Genomic DNA, 17,200 nt, shown 5'->3' with positions numbered 1-17,200 from the left:
ACCGTATGTTTAACTTCTCATGTTCCTTTACAGACACCCAGTATAGTTACTCTATTGTACGTGAATAGAAACCATTTCCTCTGGAAGGACCGTGCTAGAGACAATATAGCATTTCTTTATAATCCTGAGAGATGTCGATACATGGCCTCATTCCTTGCATTGCTGCTTCTGGTTTGCTGTGGGTCTCTTAATAGCTGTAAGAAAACTTCTGCAATAACCTAGCTATTTTCCTGAAGCCTAAATCGTCTGCACTGAGGTTTTGCATTAGCTAACATTTGAAAAGGAAGCTGTCAACGCAATTTTTCCTCTGAAATTGATAGCTGTGCAGCTATACTCGAAGGCCCAGCAGTTCAGCAAGCCTGGGTGAGTAGCAGGGAACAAGGCCCCACGGCTCAGTGCCCGCCATACGTTTGCGAGCTATCTTTCCCCTTTTTTCACAAACAGGTCTCGCTGGGCGTGTGGCATCCAACGCAGGTGAAGCGCGCGCAGCCGATTCCCCCGGGGGTACGTGGGGCAAACTGCTAACACCCCGGTATCCGCACCCCTTGTGTCTGCCACCTCCCTGTCCCTGCGCTCCCCCTGTCTCTCCCTCGGAAGCTGCGGTGCCCCCGAGAGCAGTCCCACCCCAGTACGGGTCCTGAGCACCCCCAGTACTTGCTGTTCGGGAGATCCCAGGGTGCCAGGACTGCAAAGGCGGCTACCGCACCAGGCACCGCAGATGGGAGGCTTTGCTAGTTCACGCCCCACAAACTGTGTCAACAGCTTCTAAAACCACAGAGGTTTGGTACTTACAGGTGGACCTGAAAGAGAGAAGAAAAAGAAACAATAATTATTTTTTTTTTTTTTTAATGCAAAAAATCCTAACAAGAAGGGCTAGATAAACACGTTGTACCAGCTTTTGGGGTTGATCCTGATGCTGTTCCCATTTGCTGATGCACTTTCACCAACTCACTGACCATTAATTGCGGTATCCCCACAATCAGCAGCCCTGCTAACAGTCATCAAGAGTGCAGGGCAGCCTCTGAAAGCGCTGTGTTGGGAAGGCCACGTGAATCTTAACACTGTTACATGCATTTCTGGTCCTTTGGCACACAGGGGTCCCCTCCATGAGTGTGACACCGCTGAGCATGGGCAACTCGTTGCTTGTGTGACTCCCTCTCCCATCCTACCCACCCCCTGGGGTTGAGAAAGTTGAACTGGGGAGGCGAGAGCCCCTTTGCTGCTAAAATGCCTACGCATTTTTCACTAGCATCGGTGACCTTGCAAAGGCATGAAAAGGTTAATGAGGAAACTGCAGCTATTCAACACATCAAGTACATTTTATCTTTAGTACAGGCTAATTTTCCCCTTTGCTTCTGCCTCTATTCCCACAGGAGCCAGTCTGCTCTCTTGGAAGAAACTCCCTCAAATCCTTTGGGTTTCTTTTATTTTGGAAAGCTTTTTGGAACCTGCCAGTGTGGAGCACTGTACCTCTCTCATACAGAACCGTTGTACAGTATATATCAGGGCTTAAACAGCACATTTCTTTCATCAGTTCCCAGAAAATTCCTCAAAATCCTGACAGATATTGTGTGTGTGGAAAGAAACCCCTGGACTCACTATTTTGTGGTTTCCTCTCTGTGGGAGAAGCAAGATACACCATACAACTGTCAGGGGTTTTTACATTTTCCATACTTTATACACACTCTGTTTTCTTTTTTTTTTTTTTCTTTACATAAAGTGCCAAGAAGTAAGACTAAGCAGTATAACAGGCTAGCTGACACATAACAGGCAGCAACCTCTCCTTTGCACGGGAGGCGGATGTCACGGTGAGCACCTGCAGAATACGTCGTCATCCTGAAAATGCCCCTGGCTGAAAGTCCATAAAAGAAACTGGAGACTTTGGATGAACAAACACTTTCCACATTAGAAATCTCTCATTTAGCATGACTCTTTCATACCGGGAGCTTCAGCAAATAGTTTGGCTAGCAAGCTTTGGGGACCTAAAATTGCACTGTCAAATGCCACTCTTAGACTTTTGCTCAGCTTTCATCATGGCTGATCAAAAGAGGTTACCTCTAAAGGGTACCTTTTGGTTAAAATAAAAAAAAAATAATAAAGTCTAGCACCTTCATGGTGACTGACAAACATAGCTAAGGTAGACATTCACTGTCACCAGGCTCAACAACTCAGAACAACCCCACCCAAATTTAGGACAGGAGCTCAGGGGGGACCTGGGTTTGGTTGGTCTGGGTATCGCCCTTCACTGGTGTTGGTGCTGAGGTCGCTATCCTACTTGCAATGCCAAGTCTAAACAACAAAAGGGTTTCTGATCAGAGAGCTGATTTTCAAGGGCAAGGTCAGACTGAGATACAGGAATCTTAATTTATGCCAAACAGGGAAAAGAAAAAAAAAAAAAAGAAAAAAAAGAAAAAGGAGTTTTCTGAGTCTGGCTTGGATGACAATAAAGTTCTGTGAGAGAACTGTTTTGGAGAGATTTTGTTTCAGAGTGAGCACCCTGTCACAAGGTCAATGCTTATAGCTTGCCAATACACGGACTTTATTTCCATTAGCAACACTATAGACCCTTAATAGCCCGCCTACCCGTCTGCACAGCTTTGGGGCACTCATGGATTGCATGAACCAAACCATTTAGCTAACTTCGAAAGAAAAATTTAAAGGCAAGCAAACCCTGAGCCATCCCTGCCCTTCCAGACCAAAAGCAACCAGACAGCAGCACAGCCTGTAATGGTATTGTAATACCGCTGAGAGAAAACATAAGCTTTTGTTTGCTCCAGAAGCTATGTCCGCAGAGCAGAGTAAATCAGCAATGCCGGCAGCTCTGGGCCCATCAGGCCACGCACCCCACACAGATCAAAGGCAGGAGGCATACTGGAGGCCCATCTTTGTTATATGCCCTCTATAAAATTAATGGTTACGTGAAGGGGGGCCTGCACAGTCTTGTGTAAACACACATCAGTGAGCTGCAGGGACACGGTCTTGGCTGCAATAAGTCAATCAGTAGAGACCATCCAGGGACTGGGCTTCAAATGCCACGACTGTCCCTGTGACCCAGGAGAAAGCAAAGCCCTCGGATATAGTCACTTCTAAAAACAACATCATCTTGCATGGGCTGGAGGAGGAGAGGGGGGAAGATGTCCCAAGGACAGTGGGGAGGGAGGAGGTGCTGCTGGATAAGCTGTTGCAAAGCACCGGGGATTTTACAGAGTGAAATAATGCTCCAGCAAAGTGGATTTGTCATGTTCTGTCATGGTGATTAACGAGAAGACGGAGCAGAGCTTCTAAAGAGGCTCAGCCTTTAATATAACAAGAAGTAACTTAACACACATTAGAGGAAGGACCCGGCAAAGGAGGGAGGGGATCCTCACGCCCCTGCTCTCAACCGCTCTAGCCATCAGTGGCCAGGCTGAGCCAGGCCCTCCTGGGCAACACCAGCCATGCTGCATGCAGTGCACCCGGCTTGCTGCTGGCCAGGGCTCTTCCAGAGCTGCCCTGGCCTGTTCAGGGATGCCGGCAACCCTGTAATCCAAGGGAGCAAACCTACAATTTGACCAGGCTGCACGGGACCCTTCATGAAACCGATGTGAATTGCAACAGAGTCACCGCGACACCACTGCGTGTTGCCCCCCGTGCTCCCCGGCTCCTCCAGTACCAGGCAAGCTGGGGCAGCTGTGTAGAAAGAGGCCTGGTTGTCCCCTGGTGGGCCAAGTCTTGATGGTGGTGAACTCCAAAGAGCTCTGCAAACAACCAAGAGCCAACAACCTTGACAGCCACAAGTGCAAATCGCACCTATGGGGCTTCTTCCTCTCTCATGTTTACAGCAGGCTCATTGGGGTGAGTGATGTTTGGGAGACGAGCTAGAGCCCCTTTCCATAAGCAGCCAGCAGACAAGGGACAAGAAGACAAAAGAACAGGGATCAAAGCTACTCTGAACATTTCTAAGCCCATTTCATAGCTAAGCCCAGTCAGAAGGCAGACCCAGAACTCCCCGATCACCAAATTCCTCAGCCTTGTGCAGAAAAGGGAGCCCACATCTGTAATTAGCACCTCCAGATCCTGTGTGTTTTGAACCTGATCTTGCCAGGACCAGAGCGATGCTGGTGCTGGCATGTGGGCTCCAGCACAACCATCTGCCCACGACAAGCAGCTCAGGAAGCATTTCTCCATGCTGGCGTCTCGCTGAAAGGCACTGGAGGGCTGTAAGTGACTGCGATCGCTGTTTATCCAGCTGCGGGGCTTGTCAAGCAGCGGGGGACAGAGGATGGGATGGAGCAAACGTGTTGGGAGTGGACAAGTGGGAGGAAGCAGCGGTCTCCTGCAAAGAGGAGACCTCCAGAGCACCTTTGAAAATGAACATTGAGAAAACAAAGAATTCTTGTGGGGGTACCCAGGGTCCCTTCAAACATATGGCCTCTGGAAATGAGCACCATCTGCACTGTCCCTTCTCAGCTGCTCTGGCTTTTATGCAGATAGAGACTTTCCTTAAAGAAGCTCTGCCTTTCCTGTAGCCCAAGTGAGCAAATGAGCAGCCATGGTTTGCAGAGAGAATGAATCCACCTTATTGCAAATATAGAGGGGGCACGCCTGTGATGAACAGCAGGGACATGCCACAGAGCCCTCTGCTCACTTTTCCTTCCCCGTGGCCCGCTCAGCCAGGGACTATCTAAAACAAAACTGCAATGACCCCTTTCCCCTCACCCACACAAAAAGATAAAAAGCCACCCTCCACACTGTAGCCTCTTCGGGCTCAGAAGAGGGGATGTTTAGTTTTGTAAGTGGATCATATTTATCCTAATCTGGAAAGTCCCATCTCCCAGAATATCAGATCTTAAAAGCTGGACAGTATTAGAGCAGGTCAGTGTGGTGTGAGACCCTCTGCTGATGGCAGAGATAGCCTTCAGCTTCGGAGGCAGCAGTGCTCTCTGGACTGATAGGATCATTGAAATGATCCCGTCCATTTAAGGGCATTTCCTGACATCTGGAAAAGTGTCCGTTCTTAAAAGGCTCTCAAATGCTGTGGCTTAGTTTTTTTTTTTTTTTTTCAAACTTCTTGGATTCAGGCAGTCCAGTGTCCGCAATGTGGGTGTCTTCGAGCCTGCTCCAAATGTTCACACGTGTGGGATTTTTTTTCTGCTCTATAGCATACACAAGATGAGGAGGACAGAGAGGGAACATAAAGATGTTATTGTTGCTTCCTTGGGTCATCCTCACTACACACTCCGGCAGAAGGGGAGATGTAAACATGTAATCCACCCCTGTGAGGAAATCCAGCCATTTCACAGACTCAGAAGGCAGCTCTAGCAAGTTAGAGAGATACAGTTACTTCCTGACATTCAGGACTATGTTAATTGAAAACAAGGTAGCTGTGGCCAGGCAATTAGCTATGAAATGCTGATCAAAATGTCAGCAGCCCAAGCACGACCTTACCCGGGGTAGTAGGGATCCCCTTGTTCGCGGCTCCACGGGTGTTCAGCATATCATAACCCCATTTTGGAGCAGGCAGACCCCACTTGGGTGCATGGAGCCCAGCTGGCATGTTTGGCCTTCTTTGAAAACAGGCTGTGCTGCAGTTTTCACACAACAGATCCAGGGTACTCAGTCTTTTAGAGACACCTTCCCTACCTCCATCAGGGGACAAATGATACGAGGGGAGGTGGAGGGAGCATTAACTCAAGAGAGCTGCAAACGAAAAGGCAGAAGTGGCATGTGCCTTGCCATAATTCAATAATATTAGTTGTAGGGGAAATTAAAGACAACAGCAATCTTCAAAATAATAAGAAAAATTTTAAACAACAGTGATTACCCAAAGCACACCCTCCAGAAATTTTGCTTCTGGTATTGTCAGCAGTAGCAGGCAATCTGAGTGTATGACTCCCTCCAGAGAACAGGAGCCCCTTGCAAAGGCCAGCCCCCTCTGTCCCCAAAACATCCCCCTCCCTGCTACACCCTTGCAGAGCGGCGAGAGGATCTTCAAAGGAGCGCAGAAATGTTGGACAGTGAAAAGGCTATCGGGATTTCACTGCCAAAAAATGTGACCAACGCTAAGCTGAGGCACCAGCTTATGCCAGTCACTCAAGCTCGCCTCCGAAATCAAACCCATGACATCACCGAGACTCGGCAGTTAATATCAGCAGCTGTTGAGGATAAAAGTCACTGCTCAGGCACTCTGAGCACCCCAGTGCACCATCACCACCAGCCCCTGCCAAGGAGAAGGCCTCAAGCACTGCACCAAGAGGAGAAGTCCACGAGAAGCCATGCCGAAAGCAAACAACGAGGTAGAGACTCACAGAAAAATGGACACGATTAAGCAGCAGCCTCAAAAATAAAAGAGAGGGTCTGATAGTGGAGTTAAGCCACAGATGCCAACTGCATCTCCAAGCATCCGCTTGTTGCAAGAAGGGTCTATAAGGACGACAGGAACCAGTTGGCCTCCAGAGCCAGAAGAACCTGACGAGGAAAATCCGGGCTGTTGGTGTAACCGCAGCAAACCCATTAGGCAGATTAAAGTGCTCAAAGAGGAGGGTTTAGCAATAAACAAACAGAAATATTCTGACAAACATTTGGGAGAACCCCTTGTGAAAACAAAGGGCAGGAAAGGGCCAAGAGCAGATGGCCCACACGGCGCTGGCTGCACCCAGGACAAACACAGCACCTCCAGCACCGCCGGGGGAGAGATGCTGGGATGGCCAACACTGGGTAGAACAATGCTCATTTCGGGCAGGCATCCATGGGTCAGCAAGCCCTTTCCAAGCAGCAAACAATCGCATTTGTCCCTGCCATGCTGAAGCACTTAGCACTGCAGAAAGCAGAGAAAACAGGGCTGGGAAAGGCCCTTGGGGTCTGCTCGCCCAGTGGGTTTTAACGCTTCGGATCTGGAGGGCCCCTCGGGGTTTTTACAGTAGTGGTGCAGACCCCTGGATAGTAAATTGTAACCGGGTGGTGGCAGGCTCACTCTGCTCCGCCACCTTCTGCCAAAGAGCCGGCGTGCCCTCCGGCTCGTGCAAACTGCCAGCTGAAAACCGCTGCTCTTGACTATCCCCTTTCTCTTCCCCTTCTGCCTCCCCTGAGCAAACCAAACAGAGATTAAAGGATTCCTGGGGAATGAGAGGGACACGAAATCAAGGCGGGAACATCTTCAAAGCAACCAAAGGAAAAAAAAGTCTCTACCTAGCCCATTTGGGACATATTTCTCTAACCTGTTGCTGTCCTCTGGGGATGGAGACACTGCGCTCTTCCCTAATGATCCGGTCCAGGCAATATCCATGCCCTGACTCATAAGGCCTTATTTATTATCTTTCTTAGAGACTACCCAAAATTTCCAGTGTTATTGTTTAAGTCAGACAATGACCTCCGATACACAGCAAACTCAAAGAACAGCTTTTTTCATTTCTCTCTTTTTTGCGGTTACCTTTTATGTGTTTGAAGTCGGCTGTCCCGTTCCCCTCAGTCTTCTCTTGTCTTTAGACTAAACAAAACCTAATTCTTCCGGTCTTTCTGAAGAGACCATGTTTTCTGAACCTCTGGTCATTCTTATTGCTTCCCCTCAGCAGCCCGTTTGCCTCTTGAAGTGTAGTTCTCAAATAGCAACCTGCTCTCCAGCTCGCTGCACGAGTCAGTAGCAGACAACTTGATGAAGGCAGAAGACATGGTGCCTATTTACCTTATCCGCAGGGTCTTAATCACAGAGGGAAGCTGAGTTCCTCCCTGTCACCACTTCTGCCTTGCCCTTATCTTCTGAAATGTCTCCTGCCCTCCGTGAGACCTCAAAAGCTCAGAGACTTCTTGCAGACTTTCTCTAAGAAGCTGGTGTCCTCGCTGTCTGGTGTGACTGGCTCTCATGCCTGAGTGAGGAGGAAGGTCTCCTTCTCACTCACAATGAACTTCAGCATTTTCTTGCTGTCCTTGATAGTCCCACCTCACCCTAGGCTTTCAGATTTTCATCTTGCATCCCCATTAATTTTAAATCCCTCCAGCTTTATTCTTCTTCTGCCTTGAATTTCAGCTTGCTGAGGAGTATATGATTTTCTTTAGTTGATCCCTTCCTATAACTCCATTGTGTTGGGAGCGTTTCAGCTGATGCCTTTAACAGAGTTTTCCTGCCAGACTGCTGAGTCTCCTCAACTTCTTCCCCAGCTCTTGCTTTCCAGGGGCACTACCCCACTAATTCTTCAGCTCCTTCTGTGTTTTTGAAGTCCTTCTCAAACACCTGGACACTTCCACAAGCACCTCGCAACTCTTAGTCTGAAGACACACATGCCAATGCAACAAGCTACCACTCCAACAAAACCCAACTCTTGGCAGAGTAGATGTTTGATAGTCTTTCTGCAAGTGCCACCCTACATCCTCTAACACATCCTATTCCATGCCAGGAATACAGAAGGTGGTGTCTGAAAGCCCTGGAGATTCAAACCGTTTTGAAAAATGTGTCTGGTTATTCAGAAGTCTGACATTCCTCCATCGAGGAGCTGACCGCTTCTTCAGCACTCGGTCAGGCCCTGCACAAGTCCTATTCCTCAGAGAGCTGCAGAATTAGGAAGGAACCATAGGGAAAAATTGGCCAAAATAAATCATGGTTGGGTAAAGTGAAAAACAAAATCCACAGCATTTTTACTTCCTGCAGAAAATGACAATCTGTCTCATAACATGGTTGTGTGGGAAAGTAGAGAGTTGGAACTTACTGTAGATGATAATTTTTTAAATAAATTCTCTGATCATGCATTTAAAATGCAAATGATACTTTTTACTCACTTGTCAAATTGCATAGGTGCATTTTCTTCCCATATAATTCTTTAATTAGCAGCCGATTTTAGTATCTAGTGCACTGTTACTTTTTTTCCCCCCCTAATTCTTATTATTCTTCCCTCTTTTCCATCTGCTAACTCTTTTCTTCTTCCTTCCTCCTTCCAAAATACTTTGCAACTTTTATAACAGCAAATTCTGTCACCTACCCGGGGAGGAACAAAAGACCATTGTGTTTTATTTATCTTTTAATAGACTCCTTCCTCAAATACCTCACGGACTGCCAGTACTGTCTTCCAGACCCTGTCTCACACCCTTTTGAGTTATGAAAATGTTTGGGAGGGTCTTTCCTTTAACCGAGACATTTTTCCACCCGAGATGATTGATAGCTCCCAGTTACCACTAATTACCCTATCAGCAGTTGGACATAAGCCTAGCCACAGTGCTCTTCCTCCAGAGGCCGGCAATGCATCCCTGTCGCTCGTTATCCTCTCCTTCAAGGATGGAACAAACTGACTAATTAGAGACACCATAAATTCTTCCTTCAGGCTCTTTCCTGATGCGCTGCCTTGTTTCTAAACAGAGCATGTGGAAGAGAGCAGGGCTAATGCTAGTCCTTTTAAAAGGAAAAATGTGATGGGGTTTCTGAGCCCAAGTGGGTTTGCTCAGCATGTTTTATTGCACAGGAAGAGGAGAGTATTCATTCATTCATCCAAATCTAGCTGATGCTTTCTTAGCATGTCTCGAACTCTGAGAGATTTGCTTAGCTTGGCTACCCCCGCGCGGGGCTCTGCCCGGTAGGAGCCAGGCTGGGGCAGCATGCACATATGGAGACAACCTGTGTTGGCTAACAGGGATAAAAGGATTCATGGCTTTCCTTACCTAGAATGAACTGAGTGTGCAGATCCCTCCCCTGTCGCCTTCGGTGCCCAGACCAGATGCTTTGCACAGGACACACTATAGAGAGAGCCATCGGACTGGAAAGGCAAAAAATAACCCCAACCAACTGCTGCCTCCCTGTTGAGCGCGGTCTGGAAAGCACCTGTATTCTCTCCTCACTGTGGCAAATTTGATTCAATGAATAAGTTAGCTAAACTCTGACAAGACCTCCATCTTGTTTAAGACTGAAAGATTTTTCTTATTTAAGCATACAGGTCATTATTTTTTAAGTCAGTGAAAGATGCCATGACAATCTCAAGAAGAAAAGAGAGCACAATGAAGATGGGAAAGAGATATTTTCCTCTGCCCCCTGGAGCAGAGAAAAAATAACTTGGAAGAAAACCAATCAAGTTTAGAAACTAGTTACTCTGAAGCTCTTCCTCCCAGCCAAAAAGAAAGGCCCTGAGGGCACGAGGGGAAAAGGGCATCATATTTAGAGAAAAGCTTCTCCAAAGTACATGGGATGAGTGGCGAATATGCGCTGCAGGGACACACACCTGGCAAAAAAATTGTTGGGGCTCTTCAGCCACTGCTAAAGAGCCCCAGGTTCTACCAAAACAGCAAGCCCTTGCTGTTTTAGGAAATAAAAAAGAGCAAAGAGGAGGAACAAGGGCTGAGGTCTGCAGCCGTTTGCTGCATGGGAAAGGCACGTGGAAAAACCCATGTGGAGGAGGCAGCAATAGCTGAATGCATGCCAAACCACGCGGGGCCAGGGACAGTGCATGCCCCGCACCAGCCCTCGATCCAAGAGTCACATGTTTGTAGCTTCCCATCCTAAAGGACCTGAGAGCCACTTCCCATCACTGTCCCAAGGAACTCCAGGACCCCTGCCCATTAAGTTAATGCAAAAGCAGAGAATAGGGATCTATCCAGGATGGCTTTGAAATTCAGGGAGAGACCTATTCACAACCTCACCAAATAACTCCCATGTCCTCCTGTTTCCCTAGAAAAAAAAACACCTTTGCTGTAAGCACACAGGTAATCCAAAAGGAAGAGATCACCACATACAGGAATTAGGGGCAAACTAAGAAACACAAGGCTATGACTTTCAAAAAAATACACTTCTTTCCCCCTCTCCCTTCCTTCTGTTTTTAAGTCCATGTTAAATCATATTGCACAGGGGATATACTAAACAGCCTCACAATACCACAGCTTCTCCCTGAGTTTTGGACAGGTCAGGGCTGGGTACATTGCTCCCTGGTGAGCAGAGGGCCAAGAAGTGGCTCCCTCGCTGTGGCCAGGCAGGGCTGTGCCACAGACCCATAAGCTCTGTGGGGTGCTTTTGGGGTTTCAACCCCTCTTTCATGTGTGTTGCACTTGTATATAGTAGGGCTTAAGGGGGAGTTAATGTGCAGGCAATGGCTGCTGTTTTGGGAGACATAACTGCTCCCTCTTTGCTGCCAAAATCCCTCTAACAAGGAGCTAATATTTAAAAACTAAATAAAAAAAAAAAAAAAAAAGGAAAAAAAAAAAAATCCCAACCCATTGTGTGCTTCAGCTCTGTTAGGGAAGAGGCCAACACACAACTCCCAGCAGCTGCCATCGCCTCCAGCAACATCTCCTCCCTTGGACAGCAGCAGCTGATGATAGAGCAGGAGGACAAGCAAAGAGCAGCCACTGGGGTCTGGCCATTTCCACCCAGCACCACGTCCCGGTACCGGGTTTGGCCTCAGAGAGACCCCTTCCCAAAGGCAAAGCATGGCCCACAGCCCTGAGGTCCTCTACCTGCTGCTGGTTGAGCCACACAGCAAGGAGAGCCTGGTGTGGATGGGATCGCTGGGTGGTCCCCAGCGCAGCGCACACGCTGCCCGGAGCAATACCAAATCATAATAAACACGTCCCTCGCACAAAGCTCTGTCAGTTCAGATTCCAGTTCGGCCGATATAATCTTCATCTTCTCTTTGAAAGAAAAAAAAAAAAAAAAGAAAGAAAAAAAAGAAAAAAGAAAAAACCAGACATCCTAAGGGAAAGGAGTGAGGCAAGCGATGGATTGATACTGCCCGTGTGTGTCTCAGCCCCCCGGCGTGGGGAAAATGTGCTGTTAATCAGCTGCCCCCCTGGGGAATACGCTGATTTAATTACCTCCTGCTTGCACAGTCCGGCTGTGATGCTGCTCGTCCTCAAGACATCGCATGAGGAAGAAACAGACACCAAGCCTCGGCAGCCAGGTTGGAACAGGATGAGCGAGCAGAGCAGGAATCACCCCGGCCCTTGTTTGAGGAGCGAGGGGGTGATTTGGTCCAGGGAGGCTATGCAAGCGGGCTGCCTCCAAAACCCATAGGTACAAGAGGTAGATGGCATCAAAGGGCACATCACCACCCCACCAGAGTCATGGGCACCACAGAGGGGATGGATGCTTCAAGGAGTCGGCTTTCTCCTATCTGAAACACAACCTTATTTGGGGGGAAGCACAGCAAAGACGTGCAAAGACGGGCAACAAGAGGGTTTCCAGATAGGAAGGGGGAGAAACAGCCAGATAAAATGGAGATGCCCAGTTAGTGGGCATCACGCCACAGCCCCTTCCCCTCACCGGCTGCACGGCACAGACCCCCCACGTGAGCACATCTCTCCAACCCTCCAATTGTCATGCCGCTGGCATTTTGCAACAGTAATCTGGGATGCGTCGGAGCATTGCTCTAATGCAGGCAAATATTCTCCAGGGCTTACATTTCACAATGCTTATGAATGTCAAAGAGGCAGTGCACAGAGGGGCACAGACCCGGGCCAGCTCCTGGAAGGGGAGAGCTTCATCAAGGGCACCCACCCTCAAAGCAACCCACTGGACAGTCACACTTTGAAGCGGTTTCAGCATGAGACGTGGGTTTCTGCTCTCCCACCTGGGAGACAGCCGGGATGTTTAATAATTAATGGCTGTATACTTGCCTGCTAAGGCCAACGCAAAAAGCGTTGCTACGTCTTTAATGGCTGCCAGCGATGGGAAACGCATTGGAGTGTGTGTTCGGAGGGGAAGAAGGTTAAGATGATTAACTGGTGCTAACAAGTTTAGGATGTGGAAGAAGTATTTTCTTGGACGTCCATCAAAGAGAGGATTGAATGTTCCCTGGCGGGGGGAGGGGGGGGGGGTGTTGGGGGGAAGGGGAGGCGGGCGGTATGTGTTTAACAGATGAGGTTTCTGCCTCCCGAAGCTGCCCAGCCCCGCATGATGCAACCTCTCCTTTTTAAACCGCTGCTTCTCTCCCTGTCCCACGAGCTGTACCTGTGGCCCCAGCCTGGCACGGGGGCTGAAAGGCGATCCAGGGGGAGGAAAGCCGCCCCTCCGCTCTTCCTGTTGATCCGCGCCCTGGGACACCCTTTGGGCACCGAGGGATCAGCCTGGCCTTTGGTACCCACCAGCCGGGGCGAAGGCGCGGGCGGATGCCCGGAAGAGCCGAGAGGGAATCGGGTATCACCACATTGAAACCCAATGCTCCAGAGAGGAGCGCTCCTCCTGGGCCCCTGCAGCCCTGCTGCGAAACCCCGCTCTCTGCCCCACCGCAGGGACGCCAAACAGAGCCATCCCTGGCACCAGCCGGGCCAGCAGCCTGCTTTTTACCTCCCCATTGCCTAACAGCGCCGGAGCAAAGTCCCCTTGCAAACAGCTTCGGAGCGAGCCACTTGGCGCCTGCAACATCTCCCTTGGCCCTGTCCTGGGTATTTTTGGTGCTCTTCGTCGGCTGGCGGGCGCCCATGCTTTGCGCAAGGGGCTTGGATGCCGCCAGGCACTGTGCCCCGCCGCCGAGCCTGGCGGCCGGCACGACTCGCCCTCATTCCTCCGGCCGCCGCAAAGCTGCCAGGATGGGCAGCACACGCGAGACCCACGTCGCGAGGCCCGGACGTGCGTCAGCAGCTGACGCAAACCAGCCCGGCCATGTGCACACAGCCCAGGCCTGGGAAAAATCCTCCACCCCGGTAGCGTGCTCACGCTGAATCAAAGCCGTCGCCGTACAGTAGCAGCGCAATGTGCTCTTCGGGTTTCCCCAGCCAGCTGGGATGTTTTTGCCTTGCTTTGTCAAGGCGCTGATTTATGCCCATATGTACCATATACATTGTAAGCGCAGGCACGCAATGGTGTAAACACTTCTACCAAACATCTGTACACAAACCCGTCAAATATGCAGAAGCTCCCTGCTGCAACCCTCGACATGTGTCCCCGGCGCCCCACAAGCAACCTGTCAGGCCCCAGTCTGCGTGCGGGGTGCCGTTCACCACCGGACCTGTTATTTGGATGCGGCCTGGCAGGGACGGCAAAGGTCACCGTGGGACCGTTACCGGGTACGGATCGGCACAGCCACGATGTTTTACTCCTGCATCAATCCGTGCTTCGGGCCGGAGCCCGCCGCGGCGGGGATGTGCTCCTGTGCAGTGCTGCGCAACCATTCCTCCCTCCAAAACCTGTGTCTTTCCCACGCATTTAATCCCCGATATCTTTCTCTCCACCCCTTTTGTCTGGGGAAGAGGACAGTTTATCCCTGGTTTGGGATGGAGGGTGGCCGTACGGACCAGTCAAGGATTATCCAAGGGCTGGGATAAAACATTTGGGATATAATCTACAAGTATCATTAAAGTAAATGCTTGTGCCACCAGGACTCATACGTTCACCCCTTTGCACCTCTGGGGAGAGGTCAGCCTCCAGAGAAAAAGACCCACAGTAATTCTGTGTGTTTGGGGGAATTTCCTTCTACCTTTCAACCAGTTGAAAATAAAAGAAGCTCAAAAGTTTAAAAGAAGAAAGCACATAAGAGGACAAAGAGAAGAGCCCTGGGGCGTCTAGGAGACAGGCCTGAACATGGCAAGGGGAATTATACAAACAAGCAGAGGGTGTAAATAAACAGGCCAGAGCACTTGTGCCCATCTTTGTGCCTCAGCACCCTCCCTTTTTAACTCATTGACTGCTTCTAGCCATATTTTGGATGAAGAGTGAAAGGGAGAGGTTTTTGCCTTCCTAACTCTATCAGCATGGTGGCACCATAAGGATGTGCTAGCCCTCCAGCCATTTTGCAGCCCGGGCGGCGCTCGCAGCTGTATTAATGGCTTACACGAGCCCTCCTAGTCTGCACTGTGGCAACAACAGCAGGTTCATTAAAATCAATTAAATACTCCTTAATAAAGTCAGTCTAAATCCCAAATGCAGCCTAAGCCAGATGAGTTGATGCTTAGGCATATAAGGAGCATCCTTGCTCCTTCTTACCATCCCTCAGCCACGTATGTGGCAACTTCCAGGTGACAAAAGCCAAGGTGAAGGTGACTCCTCCAGTTGCTACAGGCAGTTGCGTAAAAGCACAGCTGCCTATGTGTTGAGAGAGAGAGAGAGTTAAGCGACCAAACAAACTGTTTGTTTGTTTTTTTTCCCCGAATTGTTCATCCCCATCTATTCATAACTGCTCACAGAATCTGTGGAATTCATTGTGTGGTTTGCATCTTCAAAACAAATGAAACAACAGTATGTCTAAACCAAACAAACCCTAACCCAAAATACAGCCATTGGGCCAGGGCGCATGAGCAACCTTCGAGGCTGAAGTGTGTGTATACTCTGGAGAGCCCAAAAATGTAGATGGGGGAACATACTTAAATTTCAGGGAATAGAATTCCCAGGGAGATTTCCTATAAAGGGGGGAAAAAAGGAGGAGAAGTATTTAAGCAATGATTATGCTGCAATTTTCCTTCCAGATGTGCCGTGCCATGGGGATGCCGTGCCAGCAAATCACATTTTCTGACACAGCAACGTGCTGCTCTGGCTGCGGTGGTGCCGGATGCCTGTCCGCGGCAGCCCCGGCCCCGCTCCCTCCGGAGCTCGGCTCTCCGGCCAGCCAGTGCATTCAAGGGAAAAAAAGCAATTCAAAAAGCTCAGAGCTTTTGGCCAGGAGTGACTGCTTGAGACAAATGTCCCTTCTTCGGATTTTTTGGCTAGAGGTTGTCAAAAAGCTGCGTTTAGACACTTTTAAAGCAGAAGACACCTTTTGCATAGTCAGCATATAAACCCATGCTGACTTATCGTCCTGAAAAGGGGTCAGACACAAAACCGTAGCATTTCAACTAGTTCAACGCACCTCCTGACAGTAGGGCCACAGTGTGGGTGTTTCGTTGTACACTCCCACCTCACGTTACTTGCGGCTCTGAGCCAGGACCACCGACACGGCTCGTGGCTGCCAGCATTTAAATAGCCAGGGTGACCTTTCCACACCCCCACGCCAGGCATCCCAAACACCTTCTCCACCTCTCAGGGCTCACCACTGTGTTCAGGCTTTTAATCCCACGGGAGCGCTCAGATCTGTCCGAGCAGTCCCAGCAAGCAAAAAAAAAGATCCTATTAAAAATGACAGCAGGAAAACATAAAAGCCGTGAAAACAACCTGAGAAGAGGCAGAGCACCCTGGCCGAGCTGGGGGGTGGGGGTGAGCGGGCAGGATTGGAGCAGTAACTCCCTTTTTGGCTCCCCTCCCCAGGGGCGTTTGGGGAGGAGATAAGAATCCCAAGGGAGAAATGGATGCATCCATTGCTTGGATGCAATATCCTGCCCAGGGCTCAGCCTGCGCTGCCCAGGGGTCTGCCCCCGCTGCAGCCAGCCCCTCCACCCCCTTGTCCGCCAGGCCGGGTCCTGCCCTTCCTGACATTTCTTCCCTCTGCCGACTGCCTGTGTGGCCAGGCAGGGGTCAGGACGTGGGAAATCCTGCCGCCTCCTGCCAGCTGGGCCTGCCGCCTCTGGGTGACACATCCTGGGTGGGAGACAAAGCCCCGCTGCAGCCCCGCGCCGCTTCTTGCTGCTGCCATGCCGAGGGGTCCAGCCGGCACAGGACGGGTGCACCCAAGGGGGGCGAGCAAGATGCCTGGATCAAATGTGCACACCATGTGGCCCACAGCCCCGGGGTGCATCTGGGGTCACCGCTGCACCTTTGCTGTCATGGGCCACCCTGCGAGAAGGGAAATGGCAGCAACATTTTTGAGTTGTCTCAGCTTCAACTGGTATTTCTGTAAGGTCAATCAGAGCTGAAGAGAGTGACCAAGCAGCTTTCCGTGCACCGCAGGCTGGGGCAGACAGGGGACGTGGGTGAGATTTTGTATAAGAAATGCCCAGGGGACATTCCCTTGGAAAGCTAAGACATACCCAAGAGGACCCCAGTTCCTGGCCACTGCTAAAATCCTTGCAGCTGCCCCACACCAGACTCAAAGCTCCTGTAAGAGCAGAAGGCACACTGGTTTGTGGTGGGGTTGTGCAACCTCCCTCTGACCGCCCATCCCGGTCCCCAGGAGCCCATGGGGCCGGAGCTGCCTCCTCCCGCAGCCCAGCTCCCTCCTCTGCCCCCGAGTGCTGCCACGGGGAGGCATGGAAAAGCCATTCAGCATCCCTCCGAGCCGATTCCCTGCTCACACGGCTGACCGCCTCCAGCGCTGAGGGTTCCCAACCGGCGCAAGGAGAAACCAGACCAAAACAAGCATCGCGGGGGCAGAGGGAAAGGAGCCAGCCTTCTTTTTTTTTTTTTTTTTTTTTTTTTTTTGTTAAGGGATATTGAAGCAGAGAGCCAGCA

The 17,200-nt window shown here is 50.2% G+C and overlaps 1 protein-coding gene across 4 annotated transcripts in view; it reads right to left on the bottom strand.

The window, feature by feature from the left end:
- COL13A1 (collagen type XIII alpha 1 chain) overlaps positions 1-17,200 on the bottom strand; it is a 92,075-nt gene that overhangs the window by 62,585 nt on the left and 12,290 nt on the right. For all 4 annotated transcript variants that reach the window (XM_042790019.1, XM_042790032.1, XM_042790026.1 and 1 more), the window contains one exon: positions 793-800. In XM_042790019.1, the coding sequence (XP_042645953.1) occupies positions 793-800 (8 nt within the window). The remainder of the gene's footprint in view (positions 1-792; positions 801-17,200) is intronic.

Source organism: Tyto alba, unplaced genomic scaffold (assembly GCF_018691265.1).
Source record: "Tyto alba isolate M040663 unplaced genomic scaffold, T.alba_DEE_v4.0 Super-Scaffold_1, whole genome shotgun sequence".
Lineage (NCBI taxonomy): Eukaryota > Metazoa > Chordata > Aves > Strigiformes > Tytonidae > Tyto > Tyto alba.
This window is presented reverse-complemented; position numbering and strand designations above follow the sequence as displayed.